Source organism: Gambusia affinis, linkage group LG23 (genome assembly GCF_019740435.1).
Source record: "Gambusia affinis linkage group LG23, SWU_Gaff_1.0, whole genome shotgun sequence".
Classification (NCBI taxonomy): Eukaryota; Metazoa; Chordata; class Actinopteri; order Cyprinodontiformes; family Poeciliidae; genus Gambusia; species Gambusia affinis.
In genome coordinates, this window is record NC_057890.1 from 19,394,369 (window position 1) to 19,420,737 (window position 26,369).

Sequence of the window (26,369 nt, forward strand, 5' to 3'; positions counted from 1 at the left end):
GAATGTCTTATTTTGATTCAATGTTTCTCCCAGAATATTCCCTTTCCCAATGGTTTGATCAAGTTACATAAAATACTTTCTGCTCCAAGGTATTTTATCAGAAATATCCTTAGGACTCATCGGGAATGCAGGTTTTGGGTTTTATAAAACCAAACATGATGTTATTGCAGCAAACCACCACTAGAGGGCACAAGACAGACCAGAGGCTTCCAGCTTCTGTCCAGATGATTGGCTGAGGAGTTTAACTGCTTGGAAAGTCAATGGTGTAATGATAAAATAGACATCTAAAATGTTTGTATTTTTTAATTCAGTTGTACTCATGTTAAAACATTTTAGACTGAATCAAATGTTTTAAATATTTAAAGATTGTAGAAGAAAAACAAAGATATTTTTAAAACTGCTTTTATGATGAAATAAGATCTGCAGGACATTTATTGAGTCACACATTCTGCAATGACAATGAGACCAAAACAGAAACATGATAAATAAACAGATCAGAAATGAAAACTCCTCGCAGCTCAACTGATTATTAGAGTTTAACTGAAATCTAAATTAGTAACAGAAAATCTTTTTATGTAAACATTTCCAGAATAAATCGGGTCACGTTCAGCCACCAGTCTTTTTCCTTTACCTCATAAACTGGATCTTTATCTTGGCATTGATGGGCTTCCGTACAAGGATCCCAGATGTGACAAATTATTTAAAAAAACTAAAGCTAGCATCTTTATTTACAGTTTTAACATCTTTTTTTATTTACACTCAGATCCTCTGTTGGATCAGAACCAGAACCTGGTTGAGCAGCCGGTGGCGTCGGTTCTGACGGACAGAAGACGGGCTGAAATGTTTCACTGCAAACCGAAAACAAGCGGGTCACTGGAACGTTCCCACTTCGGGTTCCAGAGGTGAGGAGTGGGTTCTGCGCTGCCCAGGTTCCGATCAGAGTCCAGAACCTCGGAGCCGTTTCTGTGGGACGGCTCGTCGTCCGGTCAGAGCGGCGCTCCGACCTCCAGCCTCCAGCAGAGTCCGGGCGGCGGTCCGGGCGGGATCACAGCTTGGCTCTCTGGAAGAACATCTGCAGACAGACGAAACCGTCACAGGAAGCCCAACGGCACCAGAACCGGGTCAGCACACCTCCTACCTTGATGTAGTTCTTCAGGACTTTGACATCGGGCTGCTGGAGGACCTGGCACAACTCCTGAATCAGAACCAAGATGGCGATCAGAACCAACACCAGAATCCGAGCAGAACCACGGCTCTGGTTCTGTCCTACCTGTGAGATCTCCGTAGTCACCTGCAGGGATGGCAGGTACTCATGCTGCAGGAAGTGGATGAACTCTGACCCCTGAGGAGCAAACAGAACCTTAGAACCCGTTAAGAACCTCAGAACCGGGACGAACAGAACCGTTTTTACCCGTTTCAGATGGATCATCTTCAGCGTGAGCGCACACTCCGACAGCGTCTGAGGAGCAACAGAACCATCAGAACCAAATGGGTCGAGTGACTGGGTTCAGACTAGGTTCGGTTCCAGACTCACCAGAACCGTCTGGGCGTCAGAGAGGTCAAAGGTCGGTTTGAGCGGCGCCAGGAAGCAGGCTGGGACGATGTGTTTGTAGATGAAGTCAGGGAAGCCCACCATGCCGTCCTTCCCGCCTGCGGATCGGATCAGAACCGCACACAGATTAGTCCCAGAGGCTTACCGGAGCCAGAACCGAGGTCACGGCGGGGAGACGCACCCCACAGCTCCACCAGCCGGGTCAGGATGATGAAGCAGGTCTTCTGGGCGATCGGGTCCGGGAACTCCACGGCGCCCTGGATGATGGTGAACAGAACCCGCTCAATGTTTTCTGCTCCTGGAACCAGAACCAAACGGGTCACATGACCAATATCTGGACCGCCGGCCCAAATGTTCCCTTCCAGTTTCCTGAGCCCAAACAGAACCGGTTGCGATCTGGGGGCCTCTGCGCTCACCCTGATTGGCCAGCACCTCGTTCATGCCGCTGCCGGCGACCGTCTGGATGAAGGCGAAGTAGCTCCGCCGCAGCATCTGCTTCTCCAGCGCCGCCGTCTGGTCGTTCTCCTCCGCGGGTCGGCCCAGAACCTCGAAGATGGCCAGGACCAGCGGCATGAAGATCTGCTGCAGGAAGGGCGACACCTGGCGCTGCAGGGAGAGGAGGAGTCAGCGAGGCGCCGTGGGGAACCTCAGGGTTCTGGTTCTGGTTCTGGATGTACCTTGAACTTGGCCGTGATCTGGCTGATGAGCGGGATGAACTCCTGCAGGTCTTTGGCCTCGCAGTCCTTCAGCATGTGTTCCGAGGCGGCCGGGATGAAGGGCAGCACCTCCTCCTCCAGGCAGATGATCATGCGGTGCAGAAAGGAGCGCACGGCGCTGCGCAGCGCCCCCCGCTGGACGGGGCAGCTCAGCGCCGGCAGGAAGCTATGCAGGCAGTCCCTGTAGACCTCGGTGCAGCCGCACTGCTTCACCGTCTGCTTGTTGCTGAACGCCTTGCTGGTCCGGCTGCAGAGACGAAGGAGGAGGAGTCAGGCGGGTCCGAAGGAGCCCAACGCATCCTCCCTCAATTGGAGAGATGCTGGTTCTGACCTGGCGAATCCCACGGCGTGGCTCAGGCAGTCGGCCAGCGCGGCCTGGCGCTCCTCCACACTCTCCTGCAGCAGCTTGGCGAGGAGCAGGCGGAAGGCGTCCGTCAGCGGCGCCAGCAGACTCCTCATCAGAACCTGCTTCCGCTCCACCGGACTCTCGCCGCTCACGATGAGAACGCCGGCTGCCTCGAACATGAAGAGCTGGTCGTCACTGGTCAGCAGCGCCAGGAAGCAGTTCTCCTGCAGGAGGAGGAGTCAAAGTAGTCAGAGTGGAGAGTTAGAGCAGAGGAGAACGTCTGTTTCTCTGCTTACTGGAGGAGTGAGCTCCAGCAGGTCCTGGATCCGGGTCAGGATGTCCTCAATGAACGCCGTCATGTGTTTACTGAAGAGAAATAGACGTGTGGTCAGAACAGGGAGTGGAGGCCCAGTTCTGACCCAGAGACGGGCCCGTTTACGACCCGTTTCAGACAGAGAACTCACTGCAGAGTCTTGATGAACCTGGAGAACAGGTAGGCCACTCTGCTCCGGACCTTGGGGCTACTGTGTCTCAGTCCTCTCTGGTCCAGCAACGCCATCTGGACACAGACACTTCTACATCAAAATGCAGTTCGGATCATCAGAACTGTTCTGTGGGAGCCGGACTCACCAGAACATTGGGAATGTGCTGCGGTTCCACGATAAAGAATTTATCATATCTGACAACCGTTTCAAAAAACTCCAGAGATACGGAGGAGTGCTGGTAGCCGCTGACGCCGCAGGAAACCAGCTGAGGAGAGACGGGGAGCAGTGAGGGACGGCAGGCGGTTCTGGTTCTGAACCACTCCTCCTGAAGCCTGCCCGGTATATGTTCTGGTTCTGATCCATTCCAGATGTCGGGTCATGTGACTCACCGTCCTCATCATGTCCTGCAGCGCGCTCGTCTTCGCCGAGTCGCCGGAGAAGTGAGCGCCGTGAGACGCCGGCAGCGCCTCGCCCAGCATGTAGAGCAGCCGGATGGCCACCTCCACCTCCATGAACGGCGCCGTCTGCCACCTCCTGATGGAACACAGAACTGGGTCAGAACCTGGACCGGCACCAGAGCCATCATCATCATCGCCTGTACTCACTGCATGGTGCTGGTGAAGACCCGGCGCACGGCTTCCAGCAGAAGCTCTGGAGAAACCTGAGCCAGGCGGTCCAGCAGCATCTTCAGCTGCTTCCTGTACTCTACGAACATGGCCTCATCTTCACCCTGGAACACATCATCCTCACCATCATCCCCAACTCCACCATCATCCCCAACTCCACCCAGGAACACCACCCACCTCATTCTCAAAGTTGTACTCGTCGTCGTAGGTCAGCTTCTTCATCACAGCCAGCATGACGGCCTGCAGACACTCAGAGCTTTTACACCGCCCAGCAGCTGAAAGCCCCAACATCTCCAGCTTCAACCATCGTGACTCACCTCAATGTTTGCCTTCTGCTGCTCCGTCAACTGAGGAAGCTGCAGCGAGAGAACAGAATCAGAACCTGCTGCAGAAGGATCCGGACCCACCTCCTCTGGGGGACTCACCTGTTTGAGCACGTGCAGGTAGTCGTAGCAGAAGCCCACCATGTTGGTCGATATGTCGTCGTCTTCATGCACCAGCAACTGCAGCAGCAGCGGCACCTTGGCCTCCACCGCATGAAGCGTCTCAGTCGCCTCCTTCACATTCCCGGACTTCACCAACTTGGACCAGCTCAGGACCAAACTCTGGCCCATCCCGTTCACCAGCCGGGAGAACTTGGCCAGGAAGTCCACATCTTCCTCCTGAGGGACCAGAGGAAATCATTGGACCTGAACCACAAGAGTCTGGTCTTAAACCATAAGGTTCAGGTTCTGGAGCCGATGGTGCTAAACCACAAAGTTCTGGTCCTACACCCTCAAAGACAGGAGATTCCTGTCTTCAACCAGAAAGTTTCAGTCCTAAACCAGGAGGTTCTGTGTTGGTGCTGTGAGGACGATTCCTACCTGCTCGATGTTGAAGAACCCGGCCGACTGCAGAACCTGGCACAGCGATTCCACCAGCTTGGTTTTATCCACCGGGTCCATCCCCTTGTTGACTATTTCAAACAGGCAGTCGCAGGCCTCTTCTCTCAGGTCCTCCATGGACATCTGACTCAGTAGCAGGTTCACAAACCTAGAACAAGACGAACCGATGACCCACAGAACCAGTCAGAATCTCCTCAAGAGGGTCAGCCGAGTGGTGCGTTCGCTGACCGGTCGTTGGCGATGAGGTTGAGGTCGATCCAGGACACGTAGGCGCCCACCACCTCCAGACACTGACAGGTGAGCTCTGGGTGGGTCTGCTGGTACACCGTCAGGATCTGGAACCACGATTCCACTAGGCTGGGGATGCACTGCTCCCTCATGGAGTCTTTGATCAACGTATTCCTGCGGGTTTCCTGCAGAACATGGTGCCGGGTCAGAATGTGGACCAGAACCAGAGCCTCCTACCCATCCGCGCATGCTCACCTCGGGCGTGTGCACGATGTCTCGGTCCACAACCTCGGCGTCGATGGCCATCAGCGTCCGCAGGTAGATGTCGACACCGTGCGGGTTCAGACCTACCATGTTCAGGATATCAAAGAAGAACTTGGGCCACAGAGTGAGGTACTCCATGACGAAGGTGAGGGCGAACACCTGGGCCGCCTTGTTCCTGATGAAGGCCTTCTCCGGCTGAGCATTCATCAGCTGGAGAGCGAGGAGAACATGATCAGGAGGAATGTCTCAGGTCTGACAGAGCCTAGGTAAAGGCGACGGTACCTGGGTCTGCAGCCACTTCATCAGCGTCTCTCTGATGAGCTGCTGCTGAGCTGCACTCAGACCTGGATGTCTGAAACAACAGCAACACGAGTCTGAAGACCTGCAGCACCCACAGCCCACCAGGAACACCTGCTGCTCCTCACCTGAACTTGATCTGGTGCTCCAGGACTTGGAAGCAGAAGAACTTGACGTGGTCGTCACTGCAGAGAAGAACCAGGAGCAGGTGTGTGTGTCAGTACATTTTTCCTTGATGATCATGGTGGCCAATTTTCAAGATGGCCACCATCTTAAATTTTTCAGTGGTCCCTTCTTCTTTTATTTTTTAAGCAAGGACTTAGCAACAGAGATTTAGCTGAAGTATTGAATCCTGTGCTGCGCTCTCAGCAGACTCTCACCTGTAGATACCTTTAGCCAGCGCGTCGGCGCAGACCTCCCAGGCATCCTGAGACTCCTTCAGCTGCTCAAAGTAAGCCAAAGCCTGCAGAGACACACAGCAAGCTTTACCCTGCAGGCAAACAGCGCCCCCTGTCTGTGCGGACAGAAAATGCCCCGTTGAGCAGTCTCACCCTCTGCCTGTAGGGGGCGTCAGCGTTGGGGTTGAGCCCCAGCAGTGCCTGCTCGTCCATGACTGCAGAGACAGACCGGCAGGCCATGCAGGGGTTAACTTTCCTCACGGTGGACTCGGTTCCTCGGTGCTGCAGTGGAACAGCTGTGGAACATCTGCAGGAGAACCAGGAGTTAACCAAGTCCCCAAGCAGTCAGCACAACTTCTGGGTTCTGGGCCCATTTCTGGTACCGTCTGAATGAATTATGGGCTTTAAGTTCTGGTGACTGCTGAACCAGACTCATCAGAACCAGAACTGAAGTCCGACTTCCAGATTGAACTATTATTAGTTTACTGAAGCAAACAACTGTACCTCTCAGGTCAGCTGTCACATCACAGTAACCTGGTGCAGGTTACTATGGTTACCGAGTGGCGGGGAAATAACCTGGTATTGGTTACCATCGCTAGTTAAAGCTGTATATAGGCTACATGATGGGTAGTTAGTGACATGCTATTAAACATTAGATTATTTAACATTCTTTGTACATAATTAGTTAGTGGCTGGCCACTAAACATCTTGGATATTTAGTGAAAAACACTAAATGGTAAACTAGTTCTTAGACCATTTAACCCATACACAGTTACTGTGAGCTAACCACTGGTACTTGGTCTCTACTGCTAGTTAATGACAGTTACTAGACTCTATTGGTAGTTGGTGACAGTTCGTAGTTAGTAATAACTACTAGTAATAACTGGTGGGTCAGCAGCCTCTGGTACTTTGTTTATCCCGGACTCTGTGATCTTTATGTGGACTACTGCACTGATTCTAACCGCCGGTTCTGGACGGTTCGCTGTAGTTGGTACTATGGATATGATCAGAAATTACTGACAGTCGATGTTCGGTTCGGATCTTGTTTCTGGATCACGGGCAGGACAGACGGATCACTTTAACAACAACATGACGCAACACGGTCCCAACACCTGCAGCACAGCATTTACCGGGCTTACCGTCAGTAAACAGAGAGATAGCATCGGCCTCCATGTTCAGTCAGAGCCGGACAGTCCGGATCTCCTCTCTGGATCAACAGCCCATCAGCCTCTCAGGCCGCAGAATCACCGCTGAAAGCTAAAACTTTTGCCCAAACACAGCGAGCTGACTGCGAGTAGCTACAGCTGGTTTACCTGCTGCTCTAGGAACCAGAGGCGGTCAGATGAGCTCAAACCAGCCCGGAGTTCAAGCAGAGCCAGTACCAACCGACAGACACGGGAGTTTCTAAGTGTTATTTAGTTCAGTGTGTCTCGGCCCGGTTCCGTCAGCTGCAGTCGGTCACAAACATCCCACAAAGCGATCATTCCGCCCTACAGCCCTTCATTCTCTCCCCGGAGAAACCGATCTGCTCACCGTACTGAAGGCTGACTCCTCCACGGCTCTCTGTCCCGCTGGGATATCACAGAATCACTGGGGACCCTCCAGAAACCGTCCGCATGTCGTCAGGAATCACACAGTGCAGCCAGCATGTCCGCCGCGGGTTTATATCCGGGTCAGGAGGGCAGAGAGGAGGGTAATATTCACTATGGCCACTGGGGGGCGCACTGAGCCAAAGACACACAAATACAATCATGAAACTTTAACTGACAATACCCAAAAATAGAACTCTTTTGTAATTTTGTTTGGCAAAATTCTTTATTCATAAACAAAGAGTGCTAAGATCGTCCCCAGGTTTTTGTTTTTGTTTTTGTTTTTAAAAAAAGCTGAATTCCAGTTATATTTAAAATCTCTGAAGTCTATTGAAACATATGAATACATGACTGGAATATTAATGGAATTGCCCACCAGCGCATATTAATCCTAAAATATTAATCCCATTGTTGTAGTTTATTTTTTATATATTTTTGTTGTGTTCCCATTTCTAAGTCTGCCTCTGCTATGCATCCTATAGAGTTACACTATTGTAATTGCCATATTTGTTTGCGCTTACTTTGACTTGACAAAGTTAAAAAAAAATAAAAAAAACTGTGGGCTTAGCTAAAATAAATAAAACAGAGAAGTTCAATTACAAAAAAACGTTAATTGAAAATAAAAAAATTTGGGGGTTTCGATGGTAATCTAGTTGGTGGTTACCGTCCAGAACCAAAATTATTTTATCATTACTATTCAAACATAATTCTAAAAAGATTAGTCATATATATATATAGATATATATATATATATATATATATCTATATATATATATAAATATATATATATATATATATATATATATATATATATATATATATATATATATATATATATAATGACATGTGTGTAATTTAATATTTATTACTGATATTATTGTACTTCCATCCATCCCTCCATCCATCCATTTTCTTCCACTTTATCCAGGATCGGGTCGCGGGGGTAGCAGCTTCAGAAGTATTATACTTTTATAAACGAAGACAGCGAACTATTCACGTGTCCGTGGTTCAGCCAATGACAATTACATGTGCGCTTGTAAACGTGTAATTATTCGTTCAGCCTATCACAGTTTGAGTCGTAAATTGTGTCTGGGTAGATTCAGTTCCTCCTTCTACTTGACATGCGCAGTATCCGCCTTGCTACCTCCTCTTTCACTGTGGCGTTGAGCGACAGACACCATGAAGGCGTCCGGAACAGTAAGAGTGTCCTTCATTTTAACTGTTTTAGCGCATTTTATACGGTTAAGAATGGCTCATATAGCAGTCTGATGTAATGTTAGCTCGGTTGTTGTGCGAATTTGTGCCAAATATCAACTTTAGAAGGGGAATATTAACGTTTTTTTCATGCCGCTGCCGCTCCAACATGGCCGCCGTGGCACCATGTGGACGAAGAAGAGCTAAGAAATAAACTCAGACGCTTTCTGGCTTAATGTTTAAAATAAACACACAATTTGGATTTGTTTGGCTAGTAATGTTTGGGTCAGGTCTTGGCCCTGGTCCACAACCAAAGCTAGAATTTTTCAGATGTGTAACTAAAGCAGAAACCCTTCGTCATGATCCAGTTTAACGAGTTGTGTATCGCGGGTTTCAGCTCCTGGATTATAGTTCATATCCGTGTAGATTAGTGCTTAAACGTCTGCTCTTGCTTTAAAACGACCATGTATGTTCTGGTACTGCAATACCAAGAACCGTGCTGATCGCTTTGAAAAGGTTTAGCACCTCCAGCAGAACTCCTTTTAAAAATTTCCAGTTTTAAGGCTTGGTTCGGTTCCGGCTGGATACAGAAACACTGAGGGGAACATGAACCCAGCTGCTGCTGGTGGAGGAGGTAACGGTCGGTTCGGCTCAAATTGACCAACAATAGGCTTGATGGCGAGTGAATAACAGTAAAATAATCCCTCAGATACTCTGTAGGTGGATATATTTATTACCAACCTATGTTTCCATGAAAGGTTCAACTTATGTTGGTTAAATTTCTAATTATAGTCATTGTGTTGAGCCCAAAAGTGAGGATAATTAAAGTAAAACACATTTTACCATTAAAGTTGGCTGCAGAGGCACTCTGGCTATTAAAAAAAAAGAAGATGATAACTTCTTAGTTTCTTTTCAAATGCAGTTCAACCCTAAAAATCACTTCCAAAATACTTTATTTATACTTAAGCAGGGCTGTCAAACTCCACTTTTAGATGTGCCTCTGCTGAACCACCTGAATAGAATAATGAGGTTCGGGAGAACTGATCTACACAAGGAGGAAATTAAACCATTTCATTCCAGTCATTAGGATCTGTGGCACATCTAAAAACTGCAGCACAGCGACTGGAGGACTGGAGTTTGACACCTGTGTCCTAAAGGAAAGTTAAATGTCTAACTCTTATCATCCGAGATCTCCAGTAGCAGTCAGTGTTCCAGCAAATCTGTGGAGGCCTCTAGAGGTCAAAGTTCAGGTGTTTGAGGTGCTAACCAGCAGAGAAGATGCTGGATTCAGAGTTAAAGAATCTGATCAGTGAATTTCTGGTTTGTTTGTTTGTTCGTAAACATTAAATCTCTTTCAGGTGAATCAGTCATAGAATCAGTGAAATGTTCTGTTTGTGTCCCGGTCTGTCATGTTCTGACCCAAATGTCCGATTTGGTCCTGCAGCCTAACCCAAAGGTCCCGCCGTCCTCCATGGCGGGACGTTGTCAGGCGTGCAAACAGAACCAGAACCTTGTCGCCTTTCTCTGACTCTGGTGTCTTTGAAAGTGAATTCTTGGTCCGACACTTTGACCTTTGACCCAGCTGGTCCTGTGTGTGAGGTTCTGTTTCTGATCCCGTCTGGTTCCACCCGCAGCTTCGGGAGTATAAGGTCATCGGGCGCCTGCTGCCCTCGGCCAAGAACCCGGCCCCGCCGCTGTACCGCATGAGGATCTTCGCCCCGAACCACGTGGTGGCCAAGTCCCGCTTCTGGTACTTCGTGTCCCAGCTGAGGAAGATGAAGAAGGCGTCAGGAGAGATCGTCTACTGTGGCCTGGTGAGTGGGCCGGGTCGGACCGGAACCGAGGGAGAGAGGGGTCCGATCTGTCTGGTTTCCACTCTGATTGGTTCTGATGGTTTTGTTTGACTTTAAATCACATTTTCAGGGTAAAATTCTTGATTTCTGTTTAAATAATTAAAAGTTCTTTATTCATAAACTGCAGAGTTTTGTAATTAAGTGAAATTCAACTTTTTATTAAGTGTCACAATAACCAGTAAGTCAATTAGTAACAATAAATTAAATGAACTCAATAATTTCTATTCTGATTAATAATTTTTTTGAGGGAAATTTGATTACAGATGTTATAATCGTTTCTATTGTTTTTGGGGGGGTTTCTGTATTTTGGAAACTTAAAATATTTTCCGGTTTTTAATGTTCTTTATATTAGAATTGGTCTTTGAGAAACAAACTGGTATTATGTCATTATCAATGTATTACTTGAAAAAGGTCTCAAAACAACAATATTGTAATTAATCACTGAGGAAATTCATCATCCAGAAAATTGTGTTGACAGTCCTTCTTAATGTTGACTTTACTGTTGGACCAGATATTTATTTCATATTACAATGAACTGAAACTGACTGGCGTTCATTTATATTGACTTTATTTCCAAAGCAGTAAAAGTTGGAATCACATTTTCAACCTCAACGTCTGGATGAAATAATCCATAAATTATTTTATAGTTTCCATTTCTGAATGAACAAAACTATTTCCTGAACGTAAAAACCTGAAAACTGAGACAGTTAGAAGTTTTATTAGAGAAACTTCAACTACATTATTCTACAGTCGGGTGAAACGGAAAGCTTCGGTCTGGTTCTGTTCTGGTTCCAGGATGTTTCAGCTGCTTCCTGCAGGGGGAGCCAGAGCCAAGAGCGCTTCCTCGTCAGATTGTCCTACCGTCACACGGATAGATAGCTAAGTCTATCTGTCGCTGCTACCCGTCTAAAACTGCTGCCATCATGTTTACAAACAGAAACTACAGCGGGTTGTTAATGTTAAATATATTGGATAACAATATTTGAGTTATGGTTAGCTTAGCATTGGAACAATTTCTATCCATGATGAAACCACAAGAAGATCACTTCCTTCATCTGAACATCCTACCTTTTTAAAATGAAAAGCTGTAGATGTACAACCTAATCCTTTTACTAGAATATTCTACCTGTTTAAAATATTTTAAACACAGAGGCGACAAGTTTTTATTGGAATTAGATTAAAGACAGACTAATACAGATCATCACAGCTCCTTTATGCGCATTAATCCGTTTCATAGCGTCTGTTATCAGCAGCCACAACGTGTCACCGAACTGCACAGGTCACTGGAATGATGGGATATAATTAATATACACTGATATTACACGGCTTTATAGCTTCAGTCTCACATAGCATCGCTACCAACATCTATTTAGCAAGGTTTAGTAATAAAGAGTGTAATTAAACTAAAATATTTTAAAATATAGGGACAAAAAAGCCCACAAAACAACAAATTTTCTACTGATTAACCAGCAAATAATAACTTGTTTACAGTAACAACATTGCAGACGGCAAACTAAAAGACATTCATAAATAAATTTACAAGCTGCCTGTCATGTAAAGTAAAACCATGAAGTAATACAGCAGCTTAATGAAAGCCAGGATTTAAATAAAGTGAATAAAGTTTACTGTAATCTGCAATGAAATAAAAGACATGAAACAAAACGTCCAAGGTAGGACGGATTTATAAGAAATCTGCTGAGTCAGCAGATTGTGACGTAGCATCGATGAGCCACAAGGTAGGATGGATTGATGGGTAGCACAGATAAACGGAATACCGGACTGGTTTAGCCCTGTGGGCAGACTGGTTTGGTTCTGAAGGTTCTGACCCGTGTGTTCAGGTCCATGAGAAGACTCCTCTGAAGGTGAAGAACTTTGGGATCTGGCTGCGCTACGACTCCCGCAGCGGAACGCACAACATGTACAGAGAGTACAGAGACCTGAGCACGTCTGGAGCCGTCACCCAGTGCTGTGAGACACACACACACACTCTGAGACACACACACACACTCTGAGACACACACACTCTGAGACACACACACACACACTCTGAGACACACACACACACTCTGAGACACACACACACACTCTGAGACACACACACACACTCTGAGACACACACACACACACACACACACACTCTGAGACACACACACACTCTGAGACACACACACACACTCTGAGACACACACACTCTGAGACACACACACACACTCTGAGACACACACACTCTGAGACACACACACACACACTCTGAGACACACACACACACACTCTGAGACACACACACTCTCTGAGACAGTCAGCAGTAAGGCATTTCTAGTTTATTTACATCATAAAATTACAAAGTTTTATAGAAAATGATCAACTGATCAAACGTTACATTTTGATGAGTTTAATCAGATATTGATCAGTGTTTCATTGATGATGTTTCCATAGCAACTCTAACCAGCCTGGTTTAAAGGAACTCAGGTTTTTGGCCGTTTTTCAGTTTTCTGGAAGTTTGTTCCAGATCTGTGGTCATAGAAGCTGAATGCTGCTTCTCTATGTTTAGTTCTGGTTCTGATGCAGAGCAGAACCAGAACCAGCAGGTTGGTCCAGCAGCAGATCTTTAATCCGTCCAGTGATTTATAAACTACCAGCAGATTAAAGTCTTTCAGGAAGGAATGTAGAACCGGCTGACGTAGAACCGTAGAACTGCTGGTTCTAGTCAGAACTCCAGCAGCAGCGTTCTGGACCGTTGGGTTGTCAATCAGACCTGTGTAGACGCTGCTGCAGGAATCAAAGCCACTGAAGAGAAACTAAAGCCTGGATGAGTTTCTCTGATCTGAGACTTTAGTCTGGTTCTGGAAAAGTTCTGCAGCTGCTAGAAGATCCACTGTGGAACCCAGAGGTCAGAGGTCAGCCTGATCTCAAGTTTCCAGATGGGAGAACTGAACCTGTGCTGACTCTAGATCTATAGCTCTAGATCTATAGCTCTAGATCTATAGTTCTATCTATAACTTTAGATCTTTCCTCTTTAATCACTTCAGTTTGGGCCCGTCCACACATTTCTGTTCTCAGCATCTGTTCAGTGATTGGACGGGTTAAAGGTCACCTGATGACGTCATAATGTAGAGTTATCATCGTCATGGTAACTGATCTTATTTTCTGTTATAACCTGAGCCAGTGGGAAGTTATAGATATTAAATCAGGGGGATCCTAGGATTGACAGGGTTCTGACCCGACTGGATCCGGCGGTTTTGACCCGTTTCGTCTTGTTTACAGACCGGGACATGGGAGCCCGCCACCGTGCGCGCGCTCACTCCATCCAGATCATGAAGGTCCAGGTCATCGCTGCCAACAAGTGCCGCCGGCCCGCCATCAAGCAGTTCCACGTGAGTGACCCGACCCAAACCGACCCGACCTGGGCGGTTCTGAAACTGGCTCCTCAGCCTTTCTGGTTCTTGACGTGTTCTAACCGAACTGTTCTGGTTCCAGGACTCTAAGATCCGGTTCCCGCTGCCCCACCGGGTTCTGCGCCGGCAGCACAAGCCGCGTTTCACCACCAAGAGACCCAACACCTTCTACTGAGGAGACGCAGAAAAACCCAATAAAGAGAAATCTGGAGAAAACTGACTGAGTCGTCCAGTCCATACCTGAGAAAACATCTAGAGATATTATTAAATATCAGATTAATGTGAGGCTGCAGCTTTTATCACATTAACTTCATACAGTTCAGAAGAATTTACATTTATTGTTATAACTTCCACCAAGTTAAAAAACCATCTGGTTTATTTTCATCTTTTCTCTCTCTGTTTATTCGAGCATCAATAATTATTAGAAAATATGATTAAATGTATTTTAGTCGCTGTTTCTAAAGATAGTTTTGAGTTTTTATCAAGAGCCTGTTTGACGTCATCACTGATCCATAGTTTCCAAAAAAAATAATAAATATTATCACTTTTATCACAATTATTCCACCAAATATCCTGATAAATATTTTGATCTAATATCGGTTATTTTAATCATCAATTATTCTGACGATTAATCAGATACAAAATGTTAATTGATTTTTCATTTAATATTCTGTCCTTACAGAATTAAATAAATCAGAATATAGAAATAAAGAATGGAAAAGATTTTCTCTAATAATTCGAAGCTGGTTAAAACTTCTGATAGATTTAAATGACTTTATTTTTTATAAAATATTTTTATTTCAGCAAATGCCCTTTGAGTTTCTATGCTTCAGTTAATGATTAATCGATTCATTCTGATTAACTAATTGATCTAATCATTCAGAATATTAATCATTAACTGTCAAACTAAAATAAAAACCCATAAAGATCAGATCTAAACCATCATTATTAAAATGAAGCGGTTTTTCCAGCAGACTGGTTCTGGTCGGAACCGACCTGTTTGGGTCAGACAGCAGCTGGATCCGAACAGAACCAGAAATAAAGGATAAAATTACCATAAATCAACTTTTAGCTTCGTAAAATGTTTTACAGTGCAGTAAATGAACTGCTTATTATGTTTTATTTGTAATATTAACACCTGCAGCAGCTGGTCTGATAAATCTGCAAGATTACATTTATTTAGTCAAAGTTTTTCCAATCATGGTTTCCATGGATACCGTCAAATTAAGACTAAACGGCTAATAAAGAACTACAGTTACGGCTCAAAACTTTAAACTATTAGATTATTACGTTTTTAAATCTTAAATAGCTGCAGCCATGATGATCTTTTCACTCCATCACTAATCACTTTTTTATCATTTATTATTATTGTTATAGGTGTAGAAATATATTTATTATTGATGATAACCAATCTGTTATGGTGAATATTTATGACGGCCTGTTTCTGCTGCTGCTGCTGCTTCTGTTTTAGACTGAGTAAATAACTGACAGGTGTTGAAAGGTGACCTCTGACCCCGGTGGAAATGAGGCTGCTGCAATTCCGTCGTCTGTCCACACGGAGGCGCTGGTCTGTAAGGCATGATGGTAGAGCAGTGAGCTGGACAGGAAACCAAAAATTAAAGATTAAAACCTCTTCAACATGTTTTACTCAAGTAAAAGTGATTCAAGTCAACAGAGGAACATCAAATATATATTAATATAAAATAAAATATAAAAACGTTTTAATTAGCATAATTACATAATCAACAAGAGTTTTTAACCAACAGAATCAGGTGAAATGGAGTCTCTGCATCAGGTCCAGTCAGACTGACAGACCGGACCGGTCCGGTTCTGTGGACTGATTTGGATCAGGAGCGTTTCAGTATGTGAACAGAATCGGATCCAGACAAAACCAGCAGCTTGTTGACCCAGAGCCCCCCTGCAGAGAGACTCCAAATGGCAAAACCCTGAAAATAACAGATTCTAACAGCTACCGTCAGTCCGACCCGCTTCAGTTCAGTCAGAACAGATGATTGGACTATGCCGTTACTGACAGTGAGGATCAGAGGTTCTCCCGTTGTTTTATGGGAAGGTCGAGTCGGACCTGTGGGGAATCATTTATAAAATAACAAGCCTTCAATTGTTAACTAAATATTTAGTCCAATCAAAATATTTAGTTAGAAGCTAAATATTTGGTCTGCTAATTAAATATTTAGCTTCAAGATAAATGTGTAGTTTGCCAGCTTTAGCTCGCTACCTGATTAACCAACCTCACACCTGCTCTCCAACTCGGCTACGTGACGAGTTTTGGCAGCAATGAGGCACCGTAGACTCAGCATTAGTGGGCATTGTGTGAATAAATTCATCATTTACTGAAGAGACAAAAAACTATCCGAAAGTAAATTACAAGATGTTAGGTGTGGCCAGCAGAGGGCGCTGTTTCAGTTGCATGGTCTGAGCCCGAGCGTTTAGGTCAGGGCTGGTCAGTCCTGGTCCTGGAGGTCCGGTGTCCTGCAACTCTTAGAGTCTCCCTGGTCCAACAACCTGAATCCAACAACAGAATCTCCTCCTTGCAGTCGGGTTCTCCAGTCGGGTTCTGCTAATGACCTCATTATTGGACTCAGGTGTGTTGAAGTAGAGAAACTTCTAAAGGTTGCAGGAGACCGACCCTCTGGCCCTCCAGGCCCGGTCTAGGCAGAACCTAAACGTTCCCTGGAGAATGAGAAACCCAACATCCCAACATTTTTCCAGTTTTCACGGAAACATTAATGTTAATGTTCCAATGTTAAACAGGCCGGAGGCCTCGAGGGGAAGCAGTGACCCCTGGTGGCCGCAGCGCAGTACTGCAACCGAGCATGGTGATCTGATGTTGGTTGAGTTTCATAAAGGCTGCCATCAGTCACAGCAGAGTTCTATGGAACCGGTCCGTTTGAAGCTGGGCCGCTCCCCGAACCAGCCAGCATGACCTGGTGATAACTGGGCCCACAAATCCGATTCTGATGACACCGGCTGTCAGCAGCCGCCAATGAGGCAGTGGAGCCTCAACAGAGGAGGCTCTGTTCTCCCAGAGGAGGAGGAAGAGGAGCTTCTCCACATCCGGCAGGAGGAAGATCCAGTTGGTCTGAGCTGGTTCTGGTTCTGTTTAAGCGCCGGGTCTGGTCCAGTGGAGAGTTTTCTGCCTAGTTGGTTCTGCTGAGCAATCAGAGATGAGAGGCTTGTTGGGGTCGTTAAGGTCATGAACTCCTGTTTCTTTCCTCATTGGACCAAATGGTTCATTTCAAGCATTTTACAGAGGTTGTTGGCTGTAGATGATCTGGTGAGACCCGGTCAGAACCGGTGGTTCTGCTGAGCTCTGCGCTGCGGCGCCACCTTCAGGCCGTGTCTGGGCGTTTCCTGCAGACGTGCCTCACATCCATGCGGAGTTGAACTTTCTCTGCTCACATTGAAAACAAGGAAGAGGAGCTTTCAGCACCGAACTCCACGCCCTGACAGAGGAACTGGAGCGGGTCCACCCACACCCAGAACCCCCCCGACACCGGGCTTCACAGAACCAGAACTACAACGCAGGTCAGTGAAGAACCACCAGTTGCTGATTATCTGTAAGTTAAAATTTAAAGCAGAAAGTTCTGCTGGATCCAGATCATTAAGTTACCTCCCGTCCAATCAGCAAGCAGAGAATTAGAACAGACCAATCAGAGGGCGGCGAAACTTTTTCTAGCTGAAACTGGAGTTATTAAAGAGAAACGACGGAGAGCTCTAGATCTATAGATATAGATCTAGAGACATAGACATAGAGCACAGCTTCGGTTCTTCCAGCTGTAAACCAGAGATCAGGCTGACCTCTGACCTCTGACCTGACCCTCCACAGCAACTTAAAGACAGATCCAGAGTGGGCTTTCTACCAGCTGAAGGACGTTTATAGAAACTCATCTATGTCAGAATAGACTTTAAATACTTGAATAAATTTATAAAGCATCTGGTTCTGGTCTTCCCTACAGAACCTGAAACAGCATTCAGCTTCTATGCTTCACAAATCTGGATCAAACTTCCAGAAAACTGAAAAACAGCCGAAAAACTGAGTTCCTTTAAAGTAGCCATTCAAACGAGGTCATATGAAGGTCATGGATGCTCTTAAAGGGCCAGTCGTTCCAAACTGATTGTTTTTATAAAATTTTGCTATAAATCACTAATTTTGTGGAACTAATTTAGAAATATTTTAAATAAGTTTTGCATATTTGACGATAACTTTATTTTAAGTTGTTGCATTGCAGCAGTGTGAGCAATACTGCCACCTGCTGGTGGGAGTTGGCATCACTTTAACTGGTGTTTTTTACCATTTTTGTCAAAAATGTGCTATAAACTCACAATCATGCATCAGCGTAAAGAAGTGTGATGACAACAGAAAGATGTCATTTGGAAATAAACGTATAGAAGCTGCTTTGATTTGATCAAAAAAATATTATGTAATCCCAAGAATTTATGTTAACTTAAAGGTTCTGTTTGTTTGTCCCTCCTGGTTCCCAAAGGTTTTCTGGTCCCTCTATGGATTACAATAAAATCCCCAATAAAGAAAAAACAATCATCTGGTCACACATGGTCCAACCAGACAGAACCCTTTACACACATTTTGTTTTCAAACTGCACAGAAGTTTATTTCACGTTCAGGTTGCAACAAAACGAACTACAAACCGTCTTTACAGTCAAACACTTTTGTGTAACTGTTTTTTTTTTCCATTCATCCTGTATGCCTCCCCCCTGTAATGGCACGGCGCCCCCACCAGGCGGCGCGCCCCACATTTTGGGAACCACTGCTCCAGGAGGACCGGCGGTCCATATTTGTCCCGCGGGCCTTCAGTTTGTTTGCAGCTGGTAAATCTGCCTTTGGTTAATAACCTGGAAGATTGATCAATATCTTTATATATTTGATGATATTTGACTAAATGTAATGTTTGTTTCATAATTAGTTACTGTATTAAATTCTAAAAGGTTCTGCACTGATGAACTGGATGGGAAGGGTTGGACCCGGTTGGTTCTGGTCCGATGCAGTAGGTGCTATGTGACAGGTCAAAGGTCAGCTGAAGGTCAGACTGAGGGAGGAGAGCAGACGATGATGATGATGGTGATGAAGGGCGTCCTCTGTTCCTCTCTCTATCGCTGCTCAGATCAGGGCAGACGGGAGGAAACCTCATCAGACGAGACAGAAATTTATCAGCCAATCAGATCCTCTGATCCCTATGATGTCATCACTAATAATGTTGTTTGGACTGTAAACATCCTGCAGATGATGAACCAGAAGGGATCCAGAGCCTGCTGGGTTTTGTGCCCTGAGCGACGTCTGCAGGAAGCGTCTGGGCGCTGACAGGAAGTGGCCGGGCGCTGACAGGAAGTGGTTTGAAGCCGCACGGCGTCATGAAGCTTTGATGACGCTCAGTGTCTCAGGATGAAGACGGGAGGGAGAGGAGAAACCATCCACTGTTCCTTTCCATTCAGATGATCCCAGAATGGCCTAGTTAAAGGAACAGGAGTCTGGTTCTTCGCCTGGTTTGGACCGGGTTTACCTTTAGAACTGCAGCTGGTACCGTTGTGTTACCAGTGGACGGTCTCAGGTCCAAACGTTTGGTTTATTCATGACCTTTAGCAGGCTGGGTCGGTCGGGTCACGTGACCCGCAGAACCTCATTACTCTGAGGAACCAAAGATCTTTACCTTTAAGCTCCGCCCACTCCGGACCGCTCTGCTGCTTCAGGAGCTTCAGAACCAGAACAAAAAGCTTCTTCATGGATTCTGACCTCTGACCCCTCAGTCTAAAATTAGCCCTGAATGAACACATTAGCTGCAGCTGAGAGCACAGACAGTTCATAGGTCACAGGTTAGATCTGAAAAGTGTGGAGTACACTTATCCTCCCCTTCCCTCTGATGGTCTTAAATAAAGCAGAAGTCAGGCTGTGAATCTTCTCAAAGTGTCTCGACCCGGTTCGGTTGGCGCAGCAGGTGTGACGGCAGTTAAAGCCCGGCTGGTTTATTTCTGGGTTCTGGATGTTCTGTCTTCAGGTTTTACGACCCAGAATGAGCAGAACCCCCGCAGAGCTCAAACAGAGGTTCCCTCTGCTGCAGAAAGCCTCATGAGCAGCAAACGGTCCGGCAGGAACAGAACCGGGACCATTAGCCTCGCCTTAATGAGGACTGGGTCCAATTAGCAGCCGGAGAGGACAGAGAACAAACGAGCGTCTGTCAGCAGCAGCCGGCCAATGAAAACAGCCCAAATCAGAACCACATGCACCTCCACTTCCTGCTTCCTGAATGGAGCACAGAGGCAGCCAATCAGCTGGCAGCAGGAGACACACACACACACACACACACACATTCACACAGACACACACACACACACACACACACACACACGCATTCACACACATTCACACACACACACACACCCACACACACATTCACACACACACACACACACACACACACACACACACACACACACACACACACACACCGTTCTGATTGTTAGTGTAAACAACCTGAACTAAATTCCATAAATTCATCATTTTATTGTTTATTCACCAAATAAACAGAATAAAATAAAAACCTGTTAGATGATTTCTTGGTTCTGTTCTGGAGTAATCTGTGTCTTCTGTCCGTCTGGATCGGTTCTGATACTGGATCTGAGGAGGAAGAAAGCAAACCAGAACCGAAACCCAGAACGGTCCAGAAGAACCCGGTTCTGCGTCCCGATTAAAGGATCGATGATTTGAACTCAGCCCAGTTCCTGGCCCTGTGGGACCGATCCGTGTTTGGATCAGAACCACAGCGAGAGCAGTAGAGAGGATTTACTGGACCGTTCATTCCTGTTCCACGCTTCTAAAGGTTCTGGACTCTGGCCCAAACGGGTCAGAGTCCAGAACCACTTCAGTTGGTTCTTAACCGCCCAGCATCAAAATCTAGTCCCAGTCAAAATAAATATTTAGCTCTCAATATTTGGATAATATTGTTGGCCAAACTAAATATTTGGCAAGATCATAACTAGATATTGATTTAGGAATGCAGCTAGTTAGCTTCAAGCTAAATAGTTAGCTTCAAGCTAAATAGTTAGCTTCAAGCTAAATAGTTAGCTTCAAGCTAAATAGTTAGCTTCAAGCTAAATATTTAGTAGCATATTACCTAAATATTTTGGTTCTATATTTAGGTAATTTTTAAATATTTGACTAGCTAAGTAAAAATGTAGTTTATTACATTTATAAAAGATTGAATAAGGTGGTAATAATATGACTTCCTCTTATGAAAGGTTAAACAATTCACCAAACGGGCCCATAATAGTTACAGTTCTGTTCCTCCAAACTTCATAAAACTCTGATTTGGACCCGGTTGGGTCTGCTGGTCCTGCCTGACATCTACAGATTATAAATCACTTTAATTCTGTAAAATCTGCCTGAAACCTCAGGAAAACTGACGGATCCATGACCTGGAGGAGAAAAACCTTCCTGGATGTAGAACTGGGAGCGGGAAAATCGGCACCAATGGAGGGAAAATGTTGGACTTTCAGGAATGTTTGGGCTCCGTTGGAGGCTTTGAGGAGTTTGGCTGCAGGAAGCTGTGATGGACATTTACTGACGTCTCAGACTAAACGATGACAGCTGCCATGGAAAGAAAACCTCTTGCTGAACTTCAGAACCTCCAGAATCAAAGCTGCCGTCAGCCTTTCGGGCCGGTGCCGACTGGAATCGGATCCCGGCAGGAGAACAAGTCGAGCGTGTCGTGCTGTCATGAAAGCCGAGCTCCTGATTCTAACAGTTCGGAGCCATAAAGCGGATCATGAGTCCGTCCCGATGGCTTTTCCAGCACCGCTTTGATCCGGCTCATCTGCCCGCGGCCCAGTCTGCCCAGTCCGCCCAGTCTGCCCACACTTTCCCAGCAGCCGGCCAGCTGCTGCCTGGACTCAGACGATCCTCTGGGGAGCCAGCATTCATCCCAAATGCTTTTATCAGCTGTTAAAGGAAATTGCTGAGCCGGTCCAGAAGATGGAGACGTTCTGTTGCTCCAGTGGTTCTGGAAACGTCTTCGCTGTAGAGTTCAGCAGAGTTAGAGGCAAACAGGAAGGTGGAGAGGAGACTGTTTGGTTTTCATCCACAGATCACTGATGAATGAACCTATGATCTTTCTTAAACAACCAAAATGACTTCAGTCTCTTCTGTTCTCTATTTTCCACCTCTTTCAATTTTAAAAACAATAGTAATTTATTTACAACTTACAAAATAAAATGTTATTGTAGTTAATTCTCCTTTTTCAACTTCTCTCTTTGATTTAAGAAGCAGACGTTGGACAATGAGCATAACAATATTAGGATTAGCAGCCAGTTCTAATGGCAGTATTTTGACTTTTTCTGTAACCCTAAACATGTATAAAGTCAGGGGTCCCCAAAGTGGGTCCCTGAGGGCCTCCTGCATGTTTCAGTTCTCTCCCTGGTTTAACACACCTGGATCAGATGATGGCTCGTTGGAAGGCCTAAGAAGGACATCGACCTGCTGAAGAGGTTGTTGGTGCCACCAGGGAGAGACTAAAACATGCAGGATGCCGGGCCTCCAGGACCCACATTGGGGACCCCTGGGTTAAATGATCCTCAGCCTGAAAAACTTTGAAACACTGATGTAAAATCACTTTATGTAAATAAAGGTGTAGTTCTGACCCAGCCAGTAGGGGGCGCACACGCTGGAATTCTGGCTTCAAGGTCGCAAACACTAAAAGGTCAAAGATCACTTCCCCTTCATAGGCGCCACCCTGCTGGACCGAACCGCGGATGTAGCTATTAAAACGTTTCCGTAAAATACCCTTAAAGTCTGTATAAAATGTCCTGGTTCGTTTTAGTGATCCATTCCTTCCTCAAAGCTCCACTCCGGGCCGGAAACGGACCGCTTCCGGCCGGGTTAAAGCCTCTAGAAGCTCCGGTGAGTCCTGGTTGTAGCCGCTGCTAGCTGGGCCGTTAGCTTCTGGGCTAATTCTGGTTTTAAATGAAGAGGTTCCGGTAACCTCTTCAGTTCGACATTATGATTATGTTTAATTTCTGTAAAGAACTAACTGTAAATTTATTAAACTGCTAATAAATAAAGTATTAAATTTTTTTTTATCTTCAACTCATTATTATTTGGTAGACTATATGTAGGTTTAACTAATTTATAAAAACATTTTCTTTCACTTTTTTATCAGCATCATGCAGCTAATTTAAAGCTGTAACCATGGTTACTGGCTGATGACTGATTTCATGATGAAGAGTTTGTTCAGGAGGACTGAATCTGACCAGAACCAGAACCAGAACCACAGATAAGACTTTACACCAACACTCAGCTCTACTCAGGTAGGAGGAAGTGACATCACACCTGTTCCCCAGGAAACCCTAATGGGTCCTGTTTGTTGTGTTTTTCATATTTTTGGTTTCAACATATCCCAATAATACCTTATTTTCATTTTTCATAAATCTTTTAAAATAACTTGTTTCCCTTCTGTAGTTCCATTAATCTGAGTGACTGAGTTGTTAGTTTTACATAACTAAAAATACATAATAGTTATGTACTTTTACTTAACTATTGCTGTGTGATTTTTAATTTTCTTTGTTCGCTTTCTTGAGAAAAAGTATTTAATAGTTTATCTTTTCCACATCAGATATTTTCTCACATAATGTGAATCCACCAATATGTGATCATATTGGTGGAAAATATGATCCACCATAACCTTCCCTAAGAACAGATCTTAGGGAAGGTTAAATGATTTTTGGCCAATCATTTAAAAATGATTGGCCAAAAAACCAATAATTTTTAAAAGAGTGATTTTAACCTGTATGACCTAAAATCCCCACGGTAACGGGGCGGCAGCACTTTAGTCAGTCCAAACATTTTCTCCACATCAAACAATATCAGCATACTGCAGATCTGTGTAACAGGAGAGAACACATCTGAGTAAACACTGAGTTTTAACACCAAGCAGGTAAATAAATAAGTAAATGTTTTTGTGGAAAAACTGACAGGAACGCCTCTGAAGCACAGCCTGACCCACACAACCGACCTTTCAGATTAAAGCCCAAACATTGCTCCTTAAAATGGTACCAGCATCATTTCTCTATATGCAAAACTGACTGAAGCAGCAGGAAAAATTAGGATCATTTCATGAAGCAAAACTCATAAATTGCGTTTAAACTTTACCGTGTTGTGGTCATGAATATTTCCCTCACTGTGATTGGTTAGTGATGGTGGCATCGTTCAGAGCCAGTTTCTGTTGGCTTTGAAGGTTTAATGGCCGAGGATTTAAGAGGTTAAATGGAGATAATTATCACATATTAAATCATAATTATTTGAATATCTGTAATGTTATAATATCTGAATTGTAGATGTTTGCCAACAGTTTCATTTCCACTGATGAAGCAATAAATGTTCAAACTGCAGAAATAACTTCCATGAACAGATCAGGGGTTAAAGGTCAGGAGCTTTTCTACCCAGATGAACAGTGGACTTGTTTCCTGTCTGCATTTTAAAATAAATTCACATTTATTCCAGTTTACTGATAAAAGCCTCGTGAATTTATTGAACTGGAGAAAAGACTCAGACTGACCATCGACTCTCGTTCAGTCTGCAGGTTTGTAAACAGGAAGTAGTTTCTCCTCTCCAGCTCTTTGTTCCATCCCTCCATCCCACTCACTCACTTACTTACTTATCCGGGTCGGGTCGTGGGGTCAGCAGCTTCAGAAGGGAGGCCCAGTCTTCCCTCCCCAGTCTCTTCTTCCAGCTCCTCCGGAGGAATCCCAAGGCGTTCCCAGGCCAGCCGAGAGACATCGTCCCTCCAGCGTGTCCTGGAGGTGGGACGTGCCCAGAACTCCTCACCAGGGAGGCGTCCAGGAGGCATCCTGACCAGATGCTCCTCAGCTGGCCCCTCTCGATGTGAAGGAGCAGCGGCTCTACTCTGAGTCCCTCCTGGATGACTGAGTTTCTCTCTAAGGGAGAGTCCAGACACCCTGCAGAGGAAAAACGTTCTGGCTGCTTCTACTGGGCCGAAATGGTTGAGCTTTATTAGAATTCATTGTTTTTAGATTTTCTGTCACTAGTCTGTGTCCATTTTTATTTTCTCTGTTTTGGACGCGTTCACATAATTGCTCTTTACTGTAACTAGTCCAGTTTGATGTCTGGGCACCTTGGCCACTTGATGGCAGTCAGTCACAAACGCTTTAAAACGTTTGTGCTGTTCTTAGTGAGTGATTAAGGTCTCGTTCTTGTCAGATCCCTCTCAGACTCTTATTGATCATAAAAAACTTCCTGGATTTATTCTCTTAATTCCTGCTCCAAAAGAGTTTCTCCCTGATGTGTTCAGTTGGTCTCGTTTATGCTTGATGAGCATTAAGGTTGATGGTTCATAAATGACATGCAGACTGAATAATGAGATGCTCAGCTGGTGAACTTTGACTGCTTGTCTGCTCACATTAAGGCCGACAGCCGGCAGAAGGTCACGGCCTGTTGATCAACCAGCAGGAGACAATCAGGCCGTAAATTAAAGTGGCATTAACGTCACACCAGGTAGCTGCTCATTGTGACCAACCTGAAACCGAAGCGGATCAGCTGCGTGCCGAGGCCGGACCATGATGGGTTGTCCTGGAACTGGAACGTCCCTGTATGGTCTGGGATCCGGAGCGATCCTGCAGCCCTCCTAAAGCTGAAGCATCCCTGTTGGCCTCCAGAGGCCGGAACCTGCCAGTGGCATTCTGGATCCGGAGTGAGAACAGATCTTAGGGAAGGTTGATGTGACCTGGACCAACAGTTTTCTCCAGGAATTGTTGAGAGCAAACCGACGGCGGTGAGGAGTTGCTGCCATGAAGCATTTATTGACCTGAAGGTTCGGCCCCACTGGGAGCTAATTTGGCCCTCTGGTCTGTTTGCAGCGTTGATCAAGATGAGGTGTGAAAAGATGTGATGAGTCGTCTGATGAGCTGCTACTGGTGACATTTAAAGCTCACCTGCAGAGCTGAGGCTGATGTGAACGAGTTTCACTCTGTTCAAAACAAATCAGCCAGTAGAGACTTCTTACTGGTGTGTGAAGGCCGGTGGGAGGCCAGCTGGTTCTGAGTCAGCTCTCCCTTGTCTGATCCAGATGTCTGCATATCAGAGGTGGCTGGATTTACCTTCAATCCCAACCTGTTGATGTGGGAAATCCTGCGTGAAGTCCTGGGAACGGTGCTGGGTGGACCGAAGCTGGATTCATTCATCCAGCTTGAGATGGAAAATAAAGTTTTCAGCATTGATGTTCATGGTGTTGCTTCAACCTGCTGCACAGAAGCTGAAACAAGGCCAGTTTTTAAAAAATGTTATCTTTATTGATTCTGAAGAAAGTATCATTTACATGAACTCTACATCACTACAACATGTGGAATAAGGTGGACAAGCAGAGCATCTCATAACTAAAACATGGTATAAAATGATTATGAAGTATGGCTGTCATAGCAGAGCAGATTGTTGAGGAGATCCAATCAAGTTTGGTCTCTAAAAATCAAATCAGATCTTTTACATAATCTGCCATAATCTGACT

General features: G+C 45.4%; 3 protein-coding genes and 1 non-coding gene across 10 annotated transcripts in view; 3 read left to right on the forward strand and 1 right to left on the reverse strand.

Annotated features, from left to right (window-relative positions):
• Positions 1 to 386: 386 nt before the first annotated feature.
• On the reverse strand, positions 387 to 7,500 carry xpot (exportin, tRNA (nuclear export receptor for tRNAs)). 2 transcript variants are annotated; one of them, XM_044109062.1, is made up of 25 exons: positions 7,330 to 7,500; positions 5,950 to 6,103; positions 5,779 to 5,861; positions 5,527 to 5,583; positions 5,384 to 5,453; positions 5,093 to 5,311; positions 4,838 to 5,022; positions 4,589 to 4,757; positions 4,151 to 4,387; positions 4,043 to 4,081; positions 3,903 to 3,965; positions 3,705 to 3,829; positions 3,489 to 3,633; positions 3,245 to 3,364; positions 3,079 to 3,173; positions 2,911 to 2,980; positions 2,600 to 2,838; positions 2,230 to 2,515; positions 1,969 to 2,158; positions 1,734 to 1,850; positions 1,535 to 1,650; positions 1,412 to 1,459; positions 1,271 to 1,342; positions 1,139 to 1,195; positions 387 to 1,072 (listed from the first exon to the last, which is right to left on the reverse strand). In XM_044109062.1, the coding sequence occupies exons 2-25, from the start codon at positions 6,034 to 6,036 to the stop codon at positions 1,046 to 1,048; spliced, it is 2,916 nt and encodes a 971-aa protein (XP_043964997.1). In that variant the 5' UTR covers positions 6,037 to 6,103; positions 7,330 to 7,500; the 3' UTR covers positions 387 to 1,045. The 2 variants fall into 2 exon arrangements, with proteins under 2 accessions (XP_043964997.1, XP_043964998.1); XM_044109063.1 differs by lacking the exon at positions 7,330 to 7,500 and adding an exon at positions 6,936 to 7,292.
• A 959-nt stretch (positions 7,501 to 8,459) lies between these two features.
• rpl18a (ribosomal protein L18a) lies at positions 8,460 to 14,047 on the forward strand. Its single transcript, XM_044108553.1, has 5 exons — positions 8,460 to 8,582; positions 10,214 to 10,393; positions 12,271 to 12,400; positions 13,697 to 13,806; positions 13,910 to 14,047. The coding sequence occupies exons 1-5, from the start codon at positions 8,565 to 8,567 to the stop codon at positions 14,000 to 14,002; spliced, it is 531 nt and encodes a 176-aa protein (XP_043964488.1). The 5' UTR covers positions 8,460 to 8,564; the 3' UTR covers positions 14,003 to 14,047.
• LOC122826826 lies at positions 10,017 to 10,146 on the forward strand. Its single transcript, XR_006369876.1, has one exon. It is a non-coding gene; the product is annotated as a small nucleolar RNA SNORA68 (small nucleolar RNA).
• Positions 14,048 to 22,585: 8,538 nt separating the features above from the next.
• Positions 22,586 to 26,369, forward strand: part of pthlha (parathyroid hormone-like hormone a) — a 58,737-nt gene continuing 54,953 nt past the window's right edge. For all 6 annotated transcript variants that reach the window (XM_044108657.1, XM_044108658.1, XM_044108659.1 and 3 more), the window contains exons 1-2: positions 22,586 to 22,753; positions 23,013 to 23,160. The gene's annotated coding sequence lies outside the window, so the exon portion shown is untranslated. The remainder of the gene's footprint in view (positions 22,754 to 23,012; positions 23,161 to 26,369) is intronic.

Bases quoted from the DNA above. Each gene is read 5' to 3' on its own strand.
- rpl18a (XM_044108553.1), top strand. The intron at 10,394-12,270 runs GTGAGTGGGCCG...CCGTGTGTTCAG, and splicing joins AGATCGTCTACTGTGGCCTG to GTCCATGAGAAGACTCCTCT. The intron at 13,807-13,909 runs GTGAGTGACCCG...TTCTGGTTCCAG, and splicing joins CCGCCATCAAGCAGTTCCAC to GACTCTAAGATCCGGTTCCC.
- xpot (XM_044109062.1), bottom strand. From the start codon at position 6,036: ATGGCCTGCCGGTCTGTCTCTGCAGTCATGGACGAGCAGGCACTGCTG. The intron at 5,862-5,949 runs GTGAGACTGCTC...GTGTCTCTGCAG, and splicing joins ACGCCCCCTACAGGCAGAGG to GCTTTGGCTTACTTTGAGCA. The intron at 1,196-1,270 runs GTAGGACAGAAC...GTTCTGATTCAG, and splicing joins TGACTACGGAGATCTCACAG to GAGTTGTGCCAGGTCCTCCA.